General features: G+C 52.1%; 1 protein-coding gene across 1 annotated transcript; it reads right to left on the minus strand.

The window, feature by feature from the left end:
- Positions 1-7,672: 7,672 nt before the first annotated feature.
- On the minus strand, positions 7,673-9,422 carry LOC142821448 (uncharacterized). Its single transcript, XM_075912432.1, has 2 exons — positions 8,522-9,422; positions 7,673-8,326 (listed from the first exon to the last, which is right to left on the minus strand). Exons 1-2 carry the CDS (start codon positions 9,069-9,071, stop codon positions 7,824-7,826), a joined length of 1,053 nt encoding a protein of 350 aa, XP_075768547.1. The 5' UTR covers positions 9,072-9,422; the 3' UTR covers positions 7,673-7,823.
- Positions 9,423-20,791: the final 11,369 nt, after the last annotated feature.

Raw genomic sequence — 20,791 nt, forward strand, 5'->3', positions numbered from 1 at the left:
AGTGCTGGTGGGTCCTGCTGCTGCTAGATCCCTGCTCCCCAGCCACCTGCCCACCAACAGGAAGTAGGGAGTCCAGTGGCAGCTCCCCCAACTGGTCCATCTGTGCAGCCTCTGCTGGGTGTACTTACCTAGAACAACATTTCCTCCTCTCCCGCCCCCTCATATGTCCCCTCTGTTTACGCTATGTGACCCTTGGCCTGCCTGGATCTAGCCCCTGAATCTCAGGGACCCCCCCCCCAGATATTGGGGAGCCTGCCCTGGCTTTCTAGCCCCCCTCCCACTGTCTGCAGCATACAAAATATATTAGGCTGGACCCCCTGGTGTGTGGTGAATGTGGGGAGTCAAGGCTGATGTCAGTAAGGGGTTTTGGTTTTTGGTTTTGTGGGATTTTTTGGGTGTGGTGTGTTTTTGTTTCTCACTTGAATGCCACTGACCCCAGAATGGTCCCCCCCGCACCCCAGTTTGTTTTTTGTTTATAGGGGAGGCAAAGTCTGAGCAGGGGCCAAACTGGCCATGTGGGTAGGGAGATCCCACAATTGGCTGCAGGGCCAAGAGAAGGGCCAAAGGGTAACATTGGGACAGACAGCAGGGTTAAGAACAGGCTCCGGGCCCTGCTAGAAAAAAATGTGGCAGGGGAGGGGCATTCGTAAAAATACGGGTGAGGGGACAGAGGGTTTTTCCCCCTACCAGGATAGGGGGTGGCAGTGCCCACTTTCCCAGACTGTGTGGGTGGCCGGTGCCTGGAGAAGGCGCTTCTTCCCTACCAGAGAAGGGGGCACTGCACAAGGGTGAGATTCAGGTTGAGCTGTTGTTTTCCTCCTGCCCAGCACTCTGGTTTGTGAGCAGATGTCCCATGTTAAAGGCCGACTGCAGGATCCTGGCTTGTTCTTAAAAATGGGTAAATTGTCCCTTATTTTCTGTCTCCCTCCCCATCAGCACTGGTGGGTATTGCTGCTGCCAGATCCCTGCTCCCCAGCTGCCCATCCACCAACAGGGAGTAGGGGGCCAGTCTCTCCTCCCCCTGGCATGTACATCTGCTCAGCCTCTGCTGTGTCTCAGCATTAGCCAGCCAGGGCTCCCCTCTCCCACCCCCCCTCGTTTCTGTCCAGCACTGACTGTGCTGCCCACAATAATGGCTGATCCATGTGAGCAAGTGCCAGGCGGCAAGCCAGTGTCTTGTTCCCTCTGCTGCCTGTCCATCAGTCCTTTCCATTCCCCCTCCTTGCTGTCGACCTCCCTGCTCTGCCCTATCATGCCCTGTTGTCTTCCTTTCCAGACTACGATCAGAGGAAAAGCACCTGAGGATGGGGGCATTTGCAGCATTTGTAAAAAATACAGGAGAGGGGACAGCACCCACTTCCCTGTTCTGTGTGGGTGGCCAGAGCCTGGAGAAGATGCCCCTTTCCTACTTGAGATGTGGATGCTGCCCAAGGGGGTGCAATTGAGCTGCTGGGGTTGCCTGTGAGAGCTGTTGTTTTGCCTTCTGCCCAGCACTCTAGTTAGGGAGCAGGCTAAAGGAACATGGCTGGATTTAAGCCCGGCTGCAGAGTCCTGGCTTGTTCTTAAATTGGGTAAATGGTCCCGTATTTTCCTCCCCCACCCCCCATCAGTGCTGGTGAGTTCTGCTGCTGCCAGATCTCTGCTCCTCAGTTGCCCACCCACCCACCAACAGGAAGTGGGGAGTCCAGTGGCTGCTCCCCCAGCTGGTCCATCCGTGCAGCCTCTGCTAGTTGTACTGACCTAGAACAACGTTTCCTCCTCTCCTGCCCCCATGCACCTCCCCTTTGCTTACACGACATTGGCATCAGCTTCTCATATGGACCCATAGGGAGGAGACTTTTGAATAATTCCACTGGGTGTGAACAGATGTCCCAGGTTAAAGGCCTGCTGCAGGTTCTGGCTTGTTCTTAAAAATGGGTAAATTGTCCCATATTTTCTGTTTCCTTCCCCATCAGAGCTGGTGGATCCTGCTGCTGCTGCCAGATCCCTGCTCCCTAGCTGCCTGCCCACAAATAGGGAGTGTGGGTCCAGTGGCCACCCCAGGGAGTGTCCTTCCTCCTTGCCAGATTGGACTCAGAGGAAAGCACCAGATTCAGTTCTAGAGCTGTAATACTCTATTCACTTAAGCAAAAACATATAGGTTAATGCTATAGACAACATGCTTTGCTTCCCACTGCCCGCCCACCCTCCCACCCACACACTTGCCAGTAAATTTTGTAACAGGCTGGCCAGTCCTGGCTTGAAATGGATCTGAGACCTACCCCGCTATGTCTCGGCATTTAAAGTGTGTTAGGAGACAGGGCAGAGAGCTCAGGAGCTGCTGCACCCCGTGCTACTTTATCAGAGGTAGCAGCACAGGGTGACAGGCAGCTAGTCTGCAAGAACAGCTGCTTTTTAAATTGGCTCCCCTCTCAGATCAGGTCCCGCCTGGCACTCTGCACTACTGCCTCTGATATACAGGAGTGGCAGCAGTGTGGAGTCAGGCTGGAACACACTGGCTGTCGTCCGCATGCCCAGGGGCTATAGAATAGTTAAGTGAGTCATAAGAATTCTTGAGGTTACTTGACTATTCAATTAATTGATATTTAACATCCCATGTCAGCTTTGGCAGGCACCAAATCATGTGAGAGAGGTATGCGGGGTGTCTCCCTTCCCTTTTGAATCCTAAAGACTTAAAGATAAGAAGGCTACAACTACACAGTCATTATGCTTAACAGGAATTTGGTTTAATTTGAGCCTTTATGCTGCTCAGTTCTGAGGTATTGCAGCTGAGCTTGCTTGAATACGAGTCGTTTTACCTGGGGTCCAGCATCCAACATAGGGAAATACGGTCACCCTCAGCCTGGTGCTTTCTCACATCGCCAGCTACTTGGGTAGATTTTGCTTCCTGAATGTTCACTTTAGACCAGGGTTTAAATGTGAAAGCTCTCAGATACTTTTGAAAATGATTTTATATTTGCAAACTTATTACCAAGATCCGTATTTCTGTAAGTAATTCCCTATCCTACAGCCACTGAAGTACCCACCTTACTTTTCTCTTACTTTATTGTATATACAAATATTTTGCATTTTATTTGTGTATTTGTACTTCTAATCACATTTTCTGGTGCCAGTTTCCCTGTGTGCTACATCTAGTTTTACAGTACATTCCAGTGAAGCTCTTCTCCTGACAGGCTGCAGAACACCCATGTCTTCCCCCAGTTCATCCCCTGGCCTTCAGAGCCAGGGACAGGACATGGCCGTGGTGGAGCTGCTGACCTTCGAAGAGGTGGCTGTGTATTTCTCTAAGGAGGAATGGGCTCTGCTGGACCCGGGCCAGAGAGCCCTCTACCGGGATGTGATGCAGGAGAATTATGAGGCTGTGAGTTGGCTGGGTAAGGATTACTGTCCCTCAGGTATGGGATCCTGGGTGGGCTCTGGAGCAGCTGGGTTGGGTTTGGTTTAGGGTCCCTCATTGCCAGGGCTCGACAAACTCCGTTCACTGGCGGCGCCTGCATGCAGTACGGAGCTGGCAAGTGGTTTGTCAAGCCCTGCTCATTGCCCCCAATATCAGGAATACCTGCCCCAATAATCCTGGCTCCTGTGTGAGAAACTGTCCCCTCCATACCCACTCCCAGGAGATGCAGGTTCAGGGACATAACAGTGGTGCTGCTCTTCCTACAACCAAGGTCTCCATGTGCTTCCCACCATTTTGCCCATGTTATGCCTTGGCTGGAGGTGTGAGTGGAATGACTCAGGCAGGAATGGTAGGTACCAGAGTTGTGGGTCTGGGTCTGGCTGCTGTTAGTGCCTGCAGAGTCCCCTTGTGGCAGTGGGCTGAGCCGCTGGAAGGAGGGTGTGGTTCATAGAATCATAGAATACTAGGATTGAAAGGGACCTTGAGAGGTCATCGAGTCCAGTCTCCTGCACGCATGGCAGGACCAAGTACTGTCTAGACCATCCCTGATAGACATTTATCTAACCTGCTCTTAAATATTTCCAGTGATGGAGATTCCACAACCTACCTGGGCAATTTATTCCAATGTTTGACTACCCTGACAGGAACTTTTTTTTAATGTCCAACCTAAGCCTCCCTTGCTGCAGTTTAAGCCCATTGCTTCTTATTCTATCTTCAGAGGCCAAGATGAACAAGTTTTCTCCCTCCTCCTCATGACACCTTTTTAGATACCCGAAAACTGCTATCATGTCCCCCCTCAATCTTCTCTTTTCTACACTAAAGAAACCCAGTTCTTTCAGCCTTCCTTCATAGGTCATGTTCTCTAGACCTTTAATCATTCTTGTTGCTCTTCTCTGGACCCTCTCCAATTTCTCCACATCTTTCTTGAAATGTGGTGCCCAGAACTGGACACAATACTCCAACTGAGATCTAACCAGCGCAGAGTAGAGCAGAAGAATTACTTCTCGTGTCTCTCTCATAACACACCTGTTAATGCATCCCAGAATCATGTTTGTTTGTTTTGCAACAGCATCACACTGCTGACACATATACAGCTTGTGGTCCACTATAACCCCTAGATCCCTTTCTGCCGTATTCCTTCCCAGACAGTCGCTTCCTATTCTGTGTGTGTAAAACTGATTGTTCCTTCCTAAGTGAAGCACTTGACATTTGTCAGTATTAAACTTCATCCTGTTTACCTAAGACCATTTCTCCAATTTGTCCAGATCATTTTGAATTATGACCCTATCCTCCAGAGCAGACACAACCCCTCCCAGCTTGGTATCATCTGCAAACTTAATAAGCACACTTTCTATGCCAATATCTAAATCGTTGATGAAGATATTGAAGAGAGCCGGTCCCAAAACAGACCCCTGAGGAACCCTACTTGTTATGTCTTTCCAGCAGGATTGTGAGCCATTAATAACTACTCTCTGAGTATGGTTATCCAGCCTGTTATGCACCCACCTTATAGTAGCCCCATCTTAGCCCCATGTATTGATAAGAATATCATGCAAGACCGTATCAAATGCCTTACAAAAGTCTAGGTATACCACATCCACAAGACTCGTTATCCTATCAAAGAAAGCTATTAGATTGGTTTGACATGATTTGTTCTTTACAAATCCTTGCCACCTTCCAAGTGTTTACAGATGATTTCCTTAATTACCTGCTCCATTATCTTCCCTGGCACAGAAGTTAAACTAATTGGTCTGTAGTTTCCTGGGTTGTTCTTTTTTCCCTTTTTATAAATGGGCACTATATTTGCCCTTTTCCAGTCTTCTGGAATCTCTCCTGTGTCCCGTGATTTTCCAAAGATAACTAGAGGCTCAGATACATCCTCTATCAGCTCCTTGAGTGTTCCCAGAGTTCTTCCCTGCCTGTGGCTAATCTCTGTGACATGCCGGTTTTTGCCAGTGTGAGGGGCTGGATACTGGGGCTGAGGGAGAGTGGATGAGGTAGTTCACACTCTTGGAGTGTTTTTTCAGGGGTAGCTCTGTAGTATAGAAACACGGACAGAGCTCTCCTTGCATTTCAGGCACAGGCTGGGTTTCCTTCTAAAACTTCAGCTTCATTCTCTCTGGGGCTCACTTGCCTCTGTGTGCAATGGAGATAATCAAGTCGTCTGTGTTGTCTTTTTAGAGTGAAATATCTTCAGGCAGGGACTTTTTCTTCCTGTGTGAATGTCTGGCTTCATGCTCAGGAGACCTGTGTTCAGTTCTCTGAATGTCACAGACTTCCTGTGTGACCTTGATCAAGTCCCTTAGGGTACGTCTACACTACAGCGCTAGTTCGAACTAACTTAGTTCGAATTAGTTAATTCGAACTAAGCTAGTTCGAACTAGCGCATCTAGAACTAAAAACTAGTTCGAACTAGCGTTTTGCTAGTTCGAACTAGCGCGTCCACACTGATTGGACGCAGGGGGGCATTTAAGGGCAGCTGAAACCGGTTCTGGCAGGGCATCAGGTCAGCAGTTGCTTTGTGTGGCTGCTGTCTGAGGCTATCTGAGGCTCGTGCTTAAAGGGACCCCCCCTGGACAGCCGGTTCTCAGCTTTTCCTGCTTGCTTGCCAACCTCGCCGAGGGACAGCAAAGCGTCGGTCTCTGTGCCCGTCTGTGTCGGTGCTTCCCTTCGGGGGGGACCGCCGCAGGTGGCAACATGGAGCCACGGCTCGCCCTGCACCTTCTGGTGCACGTTCTGGACTTGCTGCTGCAAGCCTGCCAGCAATGGCTCGAGGCTGCCTGGCACCACCTGGGGAACGTCAGCCCCCTGCCTCTCCGCCTGGCCGCCCTGGGGGCCGTGGAGGAGCCGCGGCGGCGCCCCGGCACCGGTGTGCCCCGCCGCATCTGGCGTCTGGACACCAGCAGCGACTGGTGGGACCGCATCGTCCTGGAGCGCTGGGACGACCGACAGTGGACCCAGAACTTTAGGATGAGGAGGGACACCTTCCTGGAGCTCTGCGAGTGGCTCGCCCCTGCCCTGCAAAGAAGGGACACTCGCATGAGGCCCGCCATCCCCCTCCAGAAGCGGGTGGCCATCGCCCTCTGGAAGCTCTCCACGCCGGACAGCTACCGATCCGTCGGGAACCAGTTCGGCGTGGGGAGATCCACTGTCGGAGCAGTGCTCATGCAGGTACGGCGCTCGTCGGCCACCGAGCCGGGGGGGAGGGGGGCTGCGAGGAGGGGATGGGCCGCCCCAGGGACAAAGGGGGGGGCGGGAGGAGGCGAAAGCGCCCCGCACCGGAGGGGTCGGGCTGTCCCGGCCGTACTACACGCCGCCAGGGGGGTTGCTTCCGGGAGTGGGGCGCGGGGCACTGCCAGGGCACGCACGCTCCCAGCCACCCGGGCGCCCCACTGATTGACGCTTTGCTGTGTCTCTCTCCGCAGGTGGTCAAGGCCATCAACCGGGTGCTGCTCCGCAGGGTGGTCCGCCTCGCCGACCCGGATGCCGTCATCCGGGGATTCGGCGCCCTCGGCTTCCCCAACTGCGGGGGGGCCATCGACGGGACGCACATCCCCATCCGTGCCCCGGAACACCAGGCGTCCCGGTACGTGAACCGCAAGGGGTACTTCTCCGTCATCCTGCAGGCCGTATGTGACCACCGGGGACAGTTGACGGACATAAATGTGGGCTGGTCCGGCAAAGCACACGACGCCCGGGTGTACCGGAACTCCTCCGTGTGCCAGCGGCTGCAGGACGGGACCTTCTTCCCCGACCGCCACATCAGGGTCGGGGACGTGGACATGCCCGTCTGCCTGGTGGGGGATGCCGCCTACCCACTGCAGCCCTGGCTCATGAAGCCCTACACGGGACACCTCAATCCCTCCCGCCAGGCCTTCAATAACAGGCTGAGCAGGGCCCGCATCGTGGTGGAGGGGGCCTTCGGGCGACTGAAAGCCCGCTTTCGATGCCTCCTCACCCGTCTGGACCTGGCCGAGCACAACATCCCTCCCGTGGTGGCGGCATGTTGTGTGCTCCACAATTTGTGTGAGCGGAAGGGGGAGGCTTTCTTGCCAGCCTGGATGGCTGAGGCTGACCGCATGGCTGGACACTACGGTCAGCCCCGCACCGCCGCCGTCCGGGAAGCCCAGCGGGGGGCCATCCGGATCCGGGAAGCCCTGCGGGAGAGCTTCCAGGTGGAGGAGGAGGAGGACTGACCTCTCCCTGCATGCCCCACCGGGGCCTTCTTCCACCCTACCCCCCCCTTCCCCTTTCCCCTCCCTACCTACTGTCAAATAAAGACACCTGTTTTTCCAACAAAAACGTCTGTTTATTTCACAGAACTGGGGTGGGGGAGGGAGGAATGAAGGTGGGAGAAGGGAGGGGGAAACCTGGGACGAGGGAGCTGGAAGGGGAGGGGAGGGAAGGGAGGAAGGGAAAGGAAAGCTCAGGGGTGGGAGTCTGGGTGCCTCTCCCGTCTCGCCACACTGCGGGTCCGGGGGCGTCGGTGGGGAATGGTTGTGGAGGGGGGGGCAGAGAGGACAGGGGGTGTGGAGGAAGCAGGAGCGGAAGCAGGAGGAGCAGGAGGAGCAGGAGGAGCAAGAGGGGGAGCAGGAGGAGCAAGAGGGGGAGCAGGGGGAGCAAGAGGGGGAGCAGGAGGAGCAAGAGGGGGAGCAAGAGGGGGAGCAGGGGGAGGAGGAAATGGAAAGCGGTCTAGCAGGCTCTGGAGGTGGCCTCGCAGGGCACGGCCCTGCTCCTCCAGGGCCTCCAGACTCCTCTGGCGCAGCCTGAGGTCCTCCTGGACCCAGTGGTCCTGGAGACGGAGCTGTCGGTCCAGGAACCGGAGATGCCGCCTCTGGTAGTCCTCCTGGTTCCTGGCTGTCCTGCTTGCCCGGGCGCGGGCGGCTGCTGCAGGCGGTGTGGTGCGCCCTGCAGTCCCCGGTGCTGCAGCTGTGGTGCAAGAAGACCAGCGGTCAATGACCCCAGGGGCCCAGGTGTGTGAAACCCAGCTCCCCTCTGCAAGGCCAGGGCCCCTGCAGGATCCCCAGCTGCTGCTCCGTGGTGGGCAAGGCCCAGGCGCACGGTCCCGGGGCTCCCTCTCGCCCCAGCCCCCCGTACACATAAGGGGAACACGAGGGTACTCACAGGTGGACGCCTCCCCGGCCTCTGATGATGCAGGCGAGCGGCTCTGTGGGGTGCCTCGGGGGTCCCGGGTCCTGGGAAGGCTGGCAGCAGGCTCCTGGCTCTCAGAGCCCTCTTGCTCCTCCTCGGTGTCCAGGAGCGGTCCCTCTGCCCCGGGGTCAATCACGTCCCGGGGGGCAGGGACGGCATGAGCCCCCAGGAGGCGGTCCAGGGCATGGAAGTGGGGGCAGGCCTCCGGGTCAGCCCCTGGCAGGCAGGCCCGGGAGTAGGACTGCCGCAAGTCTTTAATCTTGCAGCGCACCTGCTCCCGGCTGCGCTGGTGGCCCCTGGCGGCCAGGCTGGCAGCCATGCGTCCATAGACGGCCGCATTCCGGTGGCTAGTGCGGAGATCGTGGACATTGGAGGCTTCCCCCCAAACCTCGATGAGGTCCACGATCTCCGCACTTGACCAGGCGGGCGCCCGCCTTTTGCGCCCCCGGGCAGGCTCCTGGGAGCCGCCAGGCTGGTCGTGGGGAGCAGTGGAGGGCTGGGAGCCCTCGGATGGCTGGCTCATTGTGTGGCAGGTGCAGGCTGTGCAGGCACGGGTGCTTGCAGCCTTGCAACTGGCACAAAGTGAGTAGCCAGCCCGTGGCCCTTTAAGGGCTCCGGGGCCGGGAGGGGGGCAATAGAGTTTCCCTGGTGTTGGCCAGAGTGGCCACCAGGGAAACCTGGGAAGCCTTAGCCTCCCACTAGTTCGAACTAAAGGGCTACACAGCCCTTAGTTCGAACTAGCTAGTTCGAACTAGGCGTTAGTCCTCGTAAAATGAGGTTTACCTAGTTCGAACTAAGCGCTCCGTTAGTTCGAATTAAGTTCGAACTAACGGAGCGCTAGTGTAGCGCATAGGAAAGTTAGTTCGAACTAACGTCCGTTAGTTCGAACTAACTTTCTAGTGTAGACATACCCTTAGACTTTCTGTGTGTAGTCACCTCTCTCTTTAATAGCTGTTATAGTGTGTGTGTGTTTTTCAGGGCTGGGAAGGATAGCTACGCTAAAGAGGGGTGATGCTTAGCTCCATATGAGCACCCCGATAGCACGGTGGGATCCTGATTTACACCATAGTTCCCAGGTGCTGCTGTGATTGATAATTTTGCTTTCCATAGTGACTGCAGTGCTGTATAAGTTGCTGCTAGCGCCACAGAGAGTCATTACGGCTGTTCAGGATGGGCAGCTTTTTCCGGAGCTCTGATGCCAGCAGCACTGGAAAAGTGTGTGGCTTATCCATTCAGCACACTTCAGAGTTGCCACTAAGAAAGGCCCAGGCTCCATTCGGAGGCTAAGTAACTCAGCCAAGTTTATTGTGAAAAGGAGCAGGATGCTACTGTCCCAGCTTCTTAGGCACAGGTATAGTGAGACTTGTCCCAACCCAATAATGGTATCAGGTCAGTCAGCAATCAGAACAGTGCCCCTCAGCCAGCATCAACATGCCCCTTCTGTGACTCTCATACATTGACACAAACGAGATGCATGTTGCGTTCCATGTGTTGCTACCCCTTTAGCCTTCTTCCTGTTTGTTTGAACAAAACATCCGTATCCATTATCACCACATTCTGCTCATGTGCAGAAAGGTAAGTGTGTTCCTGAGCCACCTCTTAGGACTGTGTGTTTGCAGTTACTGCAGAGATCGGTGTGTTGATTGGCCTCCTCCTGCTCAGGAATGTGCTTGCCTGGTTAGTTGGTACACAGTGCCCCACCCTTCTGGCAAAGCCCAGCCTGTTCTAGTTCAAAAATAATAACCATAAACAAGATAATCATAGTCATCAGGTCAGAACGTTCTCCATGACATGGCACACAGTATGCTTCGCACAAGGATTCTTGCAGTTGTGTAACAGCAGTAGCACAATGCTCTCCATGGTAATGTCACAGGTGGATCTTCTGAACTCTAGATGAAGGTCTGAGAAGGAGTGGGGCCGAAGCCAAGGGGAACATGCTCAGAAAGTGTAAAGGTGATAGATTCTGTGCAGCCCTGGAGGGGCACCAAATCAAAGGCCAGGCTTGCCACAGGAGCCAGACTGGGAAACTACACAAAGGCTGCTGCTGGTAGAGTAGAACTGAGGCTGCAGAGGGAGCTGAGGAATGCCCACTAGCACCAGAGAAGCAACATGGCCCAGCTCTGCCCTGGCTTGCCCTGAGAGAAGCCCAGTGCCATCCTTGGCAGCAATGGGAATGGCAACTTTTGTGGGCAGCTGGTGCTGTGCTAAAAAGAAGCACCCAGGATCTTTTTCAGAGGGATAAGGCAACACGCCACATTTATTGAACATACATAGATTAATCAATACTTTGTCATATGTATATGATACATTACACTTATGCGCATGCTCTCTCACTCACACTCTCTCTCTCTCTCGCTCCGTCTTGTTGTTACCAATAGTTGCTCCCCCATCTGCACTGGCCAGGTGCATTAGATGGGGGAGGGGTGGTGCTGGGCTTCTTTCAATCTGGATCCATGCTCCAGTGTTGATGAGATGGAAACCTGGGGTCCCTCTGCAAGATGCCTCATATTTATCCCTCTCATGCAGCCAATTAGTTATCACCTTGTCTTTCTTAATGCTTCTTGAAAGAGAGTTCTTTGAAGGGCAGGCACTTGCTGCTTGATTTCCAAGGCAGTCTGTATGTCCAGTCTTCTATTCAATGAGCTCACTTCACAGGTATTGTCTGGGATCTGGCTCCCAGCCCCTCTGTACCCTTGCAACTGTTGCTGGATGTGCTCACTTTTCATTCTCCATTCACACCTCATTCATTTCAACAGGGCAACCAAAAAAAGGGGAGAGTTCTATTCTATTCCTAGCAAAAGACATTTTTCTTTACCTTAACTATTTCTAAGACCTATAGCATAAAGAGCTTGATATAAAGTTTTTATGGAAAAGACTGGATACAAGGTTTCTCTTAATACAAGGATTCTATAAGAAAGCTTAACAAAGATATATCTAAAAGAACAATATATATATAATATCTTAATACAAAGTTATATGAGAATGATACATGGTCATATGGAAATGTTAGAGATTTACCTACACTGGCAGGGCCCACCCAGACACAGGCAACTGGGATCAGGAGTGTGGAACATAGGCAGGACCTGAAGCAACCAGCCAAGGATTAACTTAGATGATCAGGCAACTTCTTCTGCCTCCTTCTGGCCCAAGTAGAGCATCTGAGCCAAAGATCAGGGCCAGCCCAGCCCACCAGCCAGGAGTTTTTTGGACAGAGGCTTGGGGAGCTAGAGCTCTGCTGGGTCCTTCCTCTCCAAGTCCTAGTGACCTGCCATGTGGCAGCTGCAATCTGAGCCCTGCCTGGGGACCTTAGTTTCAGACCTGCAAGCCCTTACTAGCACTCCCCTTCCGAGCAGTGTGCTCCTATCTAGCCCTGGGATTCCAGGGGGTTGGAATGGGCTGTGAGGGGGACTGAGTTGTACCCTAGAGAGTTCAGCAGTGCACTTAGCTCCCCTGGGGAATGAGCTGGGCCATTCCCAAGGCTGGGGGGAGGGAGGGGGAGGATGATGCACCTTTACTGCAGGTCAGTGTATCCTGGGATCTTGTACTAGCCAGATCCTAGTCTCTGCAAGGTGGGGAAAGGAGCCTCTCTGGGTGGGTGACTCAGATCCTCTGGATGCAGTAATGGCACAGACCTTAATGAACAAAATCAGCACTTGGTTCATTGAACTCCAAACAGGATTTCCAGTCTCCAAAACTGATGTGATCTCCTGGGTAGAGCGAGAGGAGGAGTTCTGGGTTCCAGATCCCCGGAGTTGTGAGGAAGGAGTGATCATCAGCAACACCCACACAGGTGAGCAATCAGTTAAACTGACTCAGAAACCAATATCTGTCACCTTATAGCAGGTGTAATTTGTGTGTTTTCATGAAGTCTAACAGATTATTCAGCCTGTCTTCAACTCGAGTCAAGAGTGTGGTGGGTGGGGAAAGGCTGGGTTCTCTCCTCTGTGGAAGAGTTGAGGAGGAGGAGGATGAACTCAGCTCACGATAATTTGACCATTATTTGAGTGTGTGACCCCTTTTCTATTCCTCTTTCAGAGTTTCCTTTCAGCTCATCATGGAAACTAACTCCTGTCTGGATTCTTTCTCTATCCCAGCAGGTGATGGGACACTGACTGAGAACCATGAGAAGTGTCTTGAGCAGGAAGGACTGGAACAAGTGGCTCCATGTGGGAGGTTATTGGGAAGATCTGAAGAGCATGTTTCCCAGATAGATGAGCAAGGAGAAAGCTGTGAGAGACAGCATAGCCCAGAAAGGCAGCAGGGAAACCATCCAGGAGAGGGACAGGGTAACTCCAGTCACAGGAGCAGAGGGGAGAAAAACACAGAAACCATTCAACAGAAAATCCCCCATCAACAGTCACCCTGCACTTGTAGTGACTGTGAAACTCTTATTGAACATCAAAGAGCCCACACAGAAGAGAAGCTCTTCAAGTGCTCTGACTCTGGGAAAACCTTCAGTGAGCACTCTCACTTTATGAACTGTCAGAAAATACATACAAGAGACACACCCCCTAACTGCTCTGACTGTGGGAAAAGCTTCAGTAGACGTGCAGACCTTGTTAGACATAGGAGAACCCACACAGGGGAGAAACCTTTCAATTGCTCTGACTGCGGGAAAAGCTTCCGTCAAAATCCACATCTTGTTAAACACAGGAGGACCCACACAGGAGAGAAACCTTTCAATTGCTCTGACTGTGGGAAAAACTTCAGTAGCAGCTCACAGCTTCTTACCCATAGGAGGACCCACACAGGAGAGAAACCTTTCAATTGCTCTGACTGTGGGAAAAGCTTTATAAGGAACTCAGACCTTGTTCACCATAGGAGAACCCACAGAGGGGAGAAACCCTTCAGTTGCTCTGACTGCGGGAGAAGCTTCCATCGGAATTCACATCTTGTTAAACACAAGAGGACCCACACAGGAGAGAAACCTTTCAGTTGCTCTGACTGTGGGAAAAACTTCAGTAGCAGCTCACATCTTGTTAGACATAGGAAGACCCACACAGGAGAGAAACCTTTCAGTTGCTCTCACTGTATGAAAAGCTTCAGTAGAAGCTCACACCTTGTAATCCATTGGAGAACCCACACAGGGGAGAAACCATTCAGCTGCTCTGACTGTGGGAAAAGCTTCAGGGAGAGCTCAGACCTTGTTACCCATAGGAGGAGCCACACAGGAGAGAAACCTTTCAATTGCTCTGACTGTGGGAAAAGCTTTATGAGGCGCTCGGACCTTGTTCACCATAGGAGAACCCACACAGGAGAGAAACCTTTCAATTGCTCTGACTGCGGGAAAAGCTTCAGTCAGAAGTCATGCCTTGTTAGACATAGGAGGACCCACACAGGAGAGAAACCCTTTACCTGCTCTTACTGTGGGAAAAGCTTCTGTCAGAAGTCACACCTTGTTAGACATAGGAGGTCCCACACAGGAGAGAAACCTTTCACTTTCTCTGACTGTGGGAAAAGCTTCAATAGTAGCTCACATCTTGGTACCCATAGGAGAACCCTTACGGCAGAAACTCTTCAGCTCCTCTGACTGCAGGAAAACCTTCAGTCAGTGCTCCTGTGTTACTAGCCATCAGATAATACATACAAGAGTCTCACCTCATAACAGCTCTGATTGTAGGAAAGGCTTCAAACACAGGTCAGACTTTGTTAAACATAAGACAACCAACAGAGGAGAGAGAACCATTCAGCTGCTCTGAGTGTGGGGAAAGCTTCAGTCAGAGGTCAAATCTCATTAGCCTTCGGAGGACCCACAGAGGGGTGAAACCTATAACCTGAGTTCCTTTTAAGCTGTGTGGCCAGGTGGTTGTGCTGTAGCCTATTAAATGCCATGCAAGCTTATTGGGCTTTGGTGGGGAGAGATATATCTACCCACTGGTCTCAACCCCGGCCCAAACCTGCTGTAACCAGAGGACAGGTGGCTATTCCATGGCCCTAGTCACAGAACTACCATGGCAGGGAGAGGTGTTTCACCTGTAGAGGTTTGCAGTGTGTGACACCTAATCTGGGGGAGTGAGAGCTTGTGGGATTCTTTTCTCCTCGATGTAGCCTTTTAGTGGCCTACATGTCAATTCCCTCCATCTTTAAGATCACACCCCCAGCTGAAGCCCTCAACCAGTATTCCTTTGAAGGTTTTCAATCCAGGAGTAGAGCGAGTTTTTTCTTGTGCACAAAGAGTGATATCCTATGCACTTGTTCAGATGTGTGCCACCGTGGCATATGAGTTACTGAGAATTTTTGCGCACGCACGCTCACACACACACACTTTATAAATATACACACACAATTTAAATTGTCATGGAAGACAAATACTCAAACAGGATAATTAACAAGGTGCACAACTGTGCACACATGCACCCTGAAAACTTCCCAGCATGGCACCCAGTCTCACTCCCACATAGCCTTGCTCCACTGTTCCTGAGCCATGAGCTCCCCATCCTGTGCACCCTTTACCACCAAGCCTGCACTGTGCCCCCTTTGCTCCTAAGCCCTGCACTTTCTTCCCAATCTAATCCAGTCAAAGTGTAGTAATTTACAAAGCACAAAAACAAATGCACCATACCTCGTCATTGACTCTAAAGCTCATTCTGCAGTTGCAAGTTAATGACAGTCAGAAGATGAATGTAAGGATAGTGCCAGAAGCGCTATTTCTTCAGTCCACATTACTACACTGTATATAGGACATATAATCAATAAGTAGATTATTTCTTATAATATCTGCATGCTGTAGACCCCTATGACTGATAGAAAAGTCCCTTTAATATGTCATCATCAATTGCATATTCATTAGGCTGCTGAAGCACTCGCTGCTGCTGCAGCTCAGGCCCTGGCCAAGGCTGCCAAAGCATGCTGCTGGAGCAGGTGCCCACTGTGGCTCCTGCCCTGTCCCTGTCCTGGGCTTCTAGAACAAGCACTGTCTGCCAAACGGCCCACCCTGGAGCTGTTGAGTAGTCACTGTGCAGCTCTGGTTTGGAGGTGGGTGAGCCTGAACCTTACAGGGAACCTGCCCTCAACCCTTCCCTGAGGCTCTCGTCCCCAGCCCCACCCCAGAGCGAGCCCTCACATCTCTGCCCCAGCCGTTAGTCCCTTCCCACAATCCAAATCCTCTGAGCCTCACTCCTGTCACATTAAATTACTTTTTTACCAATACAGAGATGGTGTGTCACACATTCCCTGCCTATGCATATCCTTTCATGCAGTTGGGCTGAGCCCAAGCAGTGCCCAGGTATCTCTCAAAAACAAATGCTAACACCTTGTTTCCAATTTCCAGCAGAGGCCCTTTTATTAACAAAACCTGGCCCTTTAATTAATAGAAGCACCACCTTCTCAACTAAAGTTTATGAGTAGGGTCCTTGATTAACACAAGCATAGCCTTCTCCTTGCTGGGGTTCCCCAGTGAGGGGCTCAGATCAACAGCAACACAGCCTTCCAGGGTAAGGTCCCCTGGAAAATATCCTTACTTAACAAGTGCACAGCCTTCTCTGCTCAAGTCCACAGGTGTCTTTTGTTCACAAGTATACAGCCTTCTTGGCTCAAGTTCAATAACAGGGTACTCTTAGCACTGGCTAGCAAAGGGTTTGGCCCCTGGGTTGGAGATGGGGGACACTGTGTCCTGACCCAGGGCCCTAAGGGCAGGAAAACAGTCCACTGCTAGAATTGGTGGGGATAAGCCAAAACTCACCAACCCCCATGGGGCAATTCAAGTATCCCCACCCTGGACCACTTCCTACCATGTGTGACGGCGCGTTGGGGTTCCCCCGTCTCCTGCACCCCAAAATGGCACAAACATACTGCACCAGCCGGTGGAATAGAGGAAGTTTATTGCCTCTCCAGGATACAGCACAGCACAGATGTAATCTGGTCACAGAGCTGGGCTAGGATGCCTCAGGCCCCCTTGAGATGGGGGAGACTGGGCCCCTAAACTCCAGCCCCTTTCCCTAGGCTGTCTCCTCCATGCTCCCAGACAGCAACTAACTAACCCTCTTCCAGCCCTGCCCCCCAGCCAGGGCAGCATTCCACCTTCCTTTGTTCCTCTCCATGGGGGGGTGTCTGGCCATACCGGTTGAGAGGTCCCTTTGCATAGTGACTCATCCTGTTTTGCTGGGTCGTGGTACCCACGGCAGCCGGGGGGGTTACCCCAGAGCCAGCAGCATAGAAACCAGCCAGGTACCCCCACTACGTCACACCATGCAGCGGCTGCCTACCCATAGTTGCTCTCCATCACTGGGATTGGGGTCATAGCCAGGCTTATTGGTTGGGATGAACACTTCAGCAATGACCAGGGTGAGGAACACTCAGCTTGGTCTAGTGATCCTCACTGCCATGTTCTCACTGCAACCCTTACCCGACCAAGGAACTGTGGCCTGGGGGGGATTGACCCCCGCTGATATTGCAAATCCTCTCTCAGCTTCAGACAGGTCTGGGAGGTCCTGGCATGTCTGAGACAGGGGTGTTAGTTCCCCTGGCACTCTTGGCATCCCTCGCCAGGTGATCCCTGCTTTGGATCAGACTGGCTCACTCAGGATGGGTCTCCATAGCCCTGCCACCTCCTTGCCAAGTGCTCCTCCTTCCAACTCTCTCCCCTCCCCCAGAAGTCTGGGAATATTTATAGTTCCTGCCAGGGGAACACTGGTGTAGCTGAATGCCACCAGGCGTGCACATGTACTTTCTACCACTGCCCTCCTCCAGGTAGTAAAAGGAGGTAGATTTACCTCTGTGGCCTGGGAGCATGTGAGGCATAGCTGTCTTGCTCCAGATTGTGGCACCTCCCCTGACCGCAGTGTGGGGTGCAAGTACCCCCTTACATACCCCTAAAAAACTCATTCTGCACGTGTGGAAAAAAATCAATAGAACACTGTAGGTAACTGCCCTGAGTGTGTGAAAACCTTCAGTGAGAGTTCAGAACTTGTTGAACATGGGAGAATCCACACCAAAGAGCAACCCTTCAGCTTCTCCTGTGCCACGTCCGGTACCACATCTTCCATAAATGAAGGCTATAAAACCAATTGCACCAAATCCAAGCAGGTTTGCATGATCCCAAAGATCTGCCACATTTCCAGATTAATTTATACTTTCGATCCTATCTGAAAGAGCACACTGAGCCAGTCCTTTAGAATCTAAAACCAAAAGTTTTATTAATAATGAAAGAAAGTGTTGAGACTAAAATTGTTAAAGGAAACATTGAATACACTAATTGCACTGTTTCTGGTGCAAAATTGCAGCAGAGATGGAATAAATCACTATCTTAAATCTTTCTGGAGCACGTCCCATTGTTAGGGTGGGTCACCAGTCCTTTTGGGTTCAATTCATGGCAAAGATGTTCCTGAAGTGATGAGCTGGAATGAAGATGGGAAACCCCCAGGGAATCCTTTTATGCCCTTGCCCATGAGGAGGGAATTCCATTGTTCTCATGGGCTGAGTCTAGACTGGCAAGTTTTTCTGCAAAAGCAGCCGCTTTTGAGGAAAAACTTGTCAGCTGTCTACACTGGCCACTTGAATTTGCGCAAGAACACTGACAATCTAATGTATGATCGTCAGTGTTCTTGTGCAAATACAATGACTCTCCTGTTCAGGGGAAAAAGCCCTCTTGCGCAAATGCTTTTGTGCAAGAGGGCCAATGTAGACAACTGAGAACCATTTTGTGCAAAAAAGCCGTGATGGCGAAAATGGTGATAGGGGCTTTCTTGCGCAAAACCGCATCTAGATTGGCACGGATGCTTTTCCGCAAAAAGTGCTTTTGCGCAAAAGCATCAATGCCAATCTAGACGCTCTTTTCTGCAAATGCTTTTAACGGAAAAACTTAAAAGCATTTGTGGAAAATCATGCCAGTCTAGACGTAGCCATTGTGTGAAAATACTTCCCAAAATGGAGTTTGTCTCAGTCCTTTTAGACAAACAGCCATGGCTTACACACTGGTCTGAAGTTACACATCAAACTCTTCGGCTGTGGATTGGCACCACTTGAGGTGCATTGTCAGTCAAGTATTGATATTCATTTGACTAGCAACCCTTTTGCAACAGATGGGTGCACCCCAGGGGCAGCAGGAATTCAGGCCCTTAGGCCAGTGTATTGGGGCAATGTGTGAGCCCTGCCATAAACATTGTCTCCTCCCACTGTGGATGGCAGCTGGGCAGGAGCAGCCTGCAGCCCAAGTCCCTTTCAGCCCCAGGTGAAGGAGGTAACAGAGAGGGAAGGAAAGTCCATGGCCAGAGTCTCCTCCCAACAGGCTGGCCCTGTGCAGAGTCTATGCATAATGAAGCCTCTCAAAGCAGGACTCCGGCCTGGTCTCTGCAAAATGTTCTGCCTGGTTCATTTTTTGTTTCTGTCCTGGACAGTCAGCTCAAGAAGTGACTAGTGGAACCCAGCACCGTGGCATTAATAGCAGACCATGCTAAGCCACTGAGCTAGCCAGCCCACAGGGAAAATATTCCACAAGTGACCCCTTTGAAATGGCACTCTGGGCAGTTGCAGGGCTAGTGTGGGGTCTGGAATGAGAAGGGTGGGGCAGGAGGGTAGATTACCAAGACAGGGGCATTAGCTCAAATGGCAGAGCATGTGCTTAGCAGACAGGAAAGAGTGGGATCAATTCCCCTTGTTCCCCAGTTACAGGAGTGTTCTCTTCCCTCCTTTTCACAGACATAGCAGGCCAGGGGGCTCAGTGCCCCCTTCCTACTTGGCTTCCCACAAAGCCAGGAATGAAAGCTGCTGAACCCCAGGCCCAGGCTGGGGCAGGAGAAGGGGCACTGGAGGCAGGTGGAACAAAGTTAGCTCCATTGGAAAAGTGCTGCTTTTGCACAGGAGAGGTAGAAGGATTTGCTCCCACTTGTTCTCTGGTGCTGATGGGCCAGCCCTTTCCTGCTGCCCCAACTCTTATTCCTTCAATGCACTTTGTGCAGGGGCTGTTGGTCTTTGTGCCTCAGCATATGGCTGGGAGCCAGGTCTCAGGGTCCTTCCCCCATTATACACATCCCCTGACCCTCTGTTCCACTCATATTGTTTGGCTGTCTCCAGCATAGACTGAGCTAGTGGCCTGCGCTGCAGCTGTGATGGCATCAGGCCTGTCTGCTCAGTCAGGAGACCAAGATCCAGTGGTTGTCAGACACCCAGCAGGAGGCAGAAACCTCTCTCTGCTGAACCTGAGAACAAGGAAGCCAAAGCACCTGAAGTGGGAGGACTTTACAGAAACCAGTCCATCCTCAGTAGATCCCACAGAGATTTGAACTCAGCTTGTAAAATTCAGAGCCTTGAGTGCTTCCCATTACACCATGAGACCTACAGCTGGGGCCTTTGGTGGGCACCTGTGACCCTCAGCTCTCAGGCTGGCCTCTCCTGGCTTCCCTCCAGCTTCTTCATCTCTCATGTCTTTCTGCCCAACCCCAGCTCCGCTGCTTTCAGGGCACATTCCTTGTTAGGACCAGTCACAATCTGGGCTCAGTGAGAGTCTATCCTTCCTGAGATGTGAGTTGTACAAAAGTCTCTTGCTCCCTGCCAGTTCTCAATACCAGCTGCAGACACAGCAACATTTGATCCATTGGCTGCTGTCCTGTATCTGCAGTTCATCTCAGGTTCTCTGGGCACTGACATCCCTAGGGAATCACAAGGGTGTAAGGCACTGGAGCTCCTGTTCCAGCAATTGCAGCAAGAGCCCTGCCTTAACAGTGCTAGTGCCAGTAGCCTCTGCACCCACTCCAGCCTTGTAGTTTCTTACTTTTCAATGCTCTTCTTCAGTCAGCCATTTCCTAAACAGACAGTTCCATGGGACACCTCTTCTGTGTCCCAGAATGACCTAGGAAAGCATGAGCAAAGGCTATCACAAGGCACCACTGGGAGTTGAACCCAGAATCACCTGTTCATGAGGCAGGTGCTTTAGCCAGCAAAGCCATGGTGCCAACTTCCAATAGCTCTTTAAAACAGTTACTTGTGGTCCCAAACAACATCTTTGACTCCCAAAATGCAGCCATTTCCCTCCAGCCTTCCAGCCCTGGCAGTGTCTGGCTCCCTGGGCATAGAAAGCTACAGCTCCATGGGCAGAGGGCTTTGGCTTCCTTGACCATGGGATGTTGTTGAAGGAAGGGCTACTCAGTAGGGAAGGGATTCACCTGTGGAGGAAGGGGAAAAGAGTATTTGGATGCAGACTGGCTAACCTAATAAGGAGGCTTTAAACCCGGTTTGACGGGGTAGGTGTCCAAAGCCCACAGGTAAGTGAATAACATGGGCACCTGGGAGATAGGCCAGAAATGGGAG

This window comes from Pelodiscus sinensis, chromosome 31, assembly GCF_049634645.1.
Source record: "Pelodiscus sinensis isolate JC-2024 chromosome 31, ASM4963464v1, whole genome shotgun sequence".
Lineage (NCBI taxonomy): Eukaryota > Metazoa > Chordata > Testudines > Trionychidae > Pelodiscus > Pelodiscus sinensis.

What these genes read in the sequence shown, in the direction of transcription:
- LOC142821448 (XM_075912432.1), bottom strand. Translation starts at nt 9,071, where the DNA reads ATGAGCCAGCCATCCGAGGGCTCCCAGCCCTCCACTGCTCCCCACGAC. An exon ending in GGCCGGGGAGGCGTCCACCT is followed by an intron (nt 8,327 to 8,521) that starts GTGAGTACCCTC and finishes CTTGCACCACAG; the next exon opens with CTGCAGCACCGGGGACTGCA.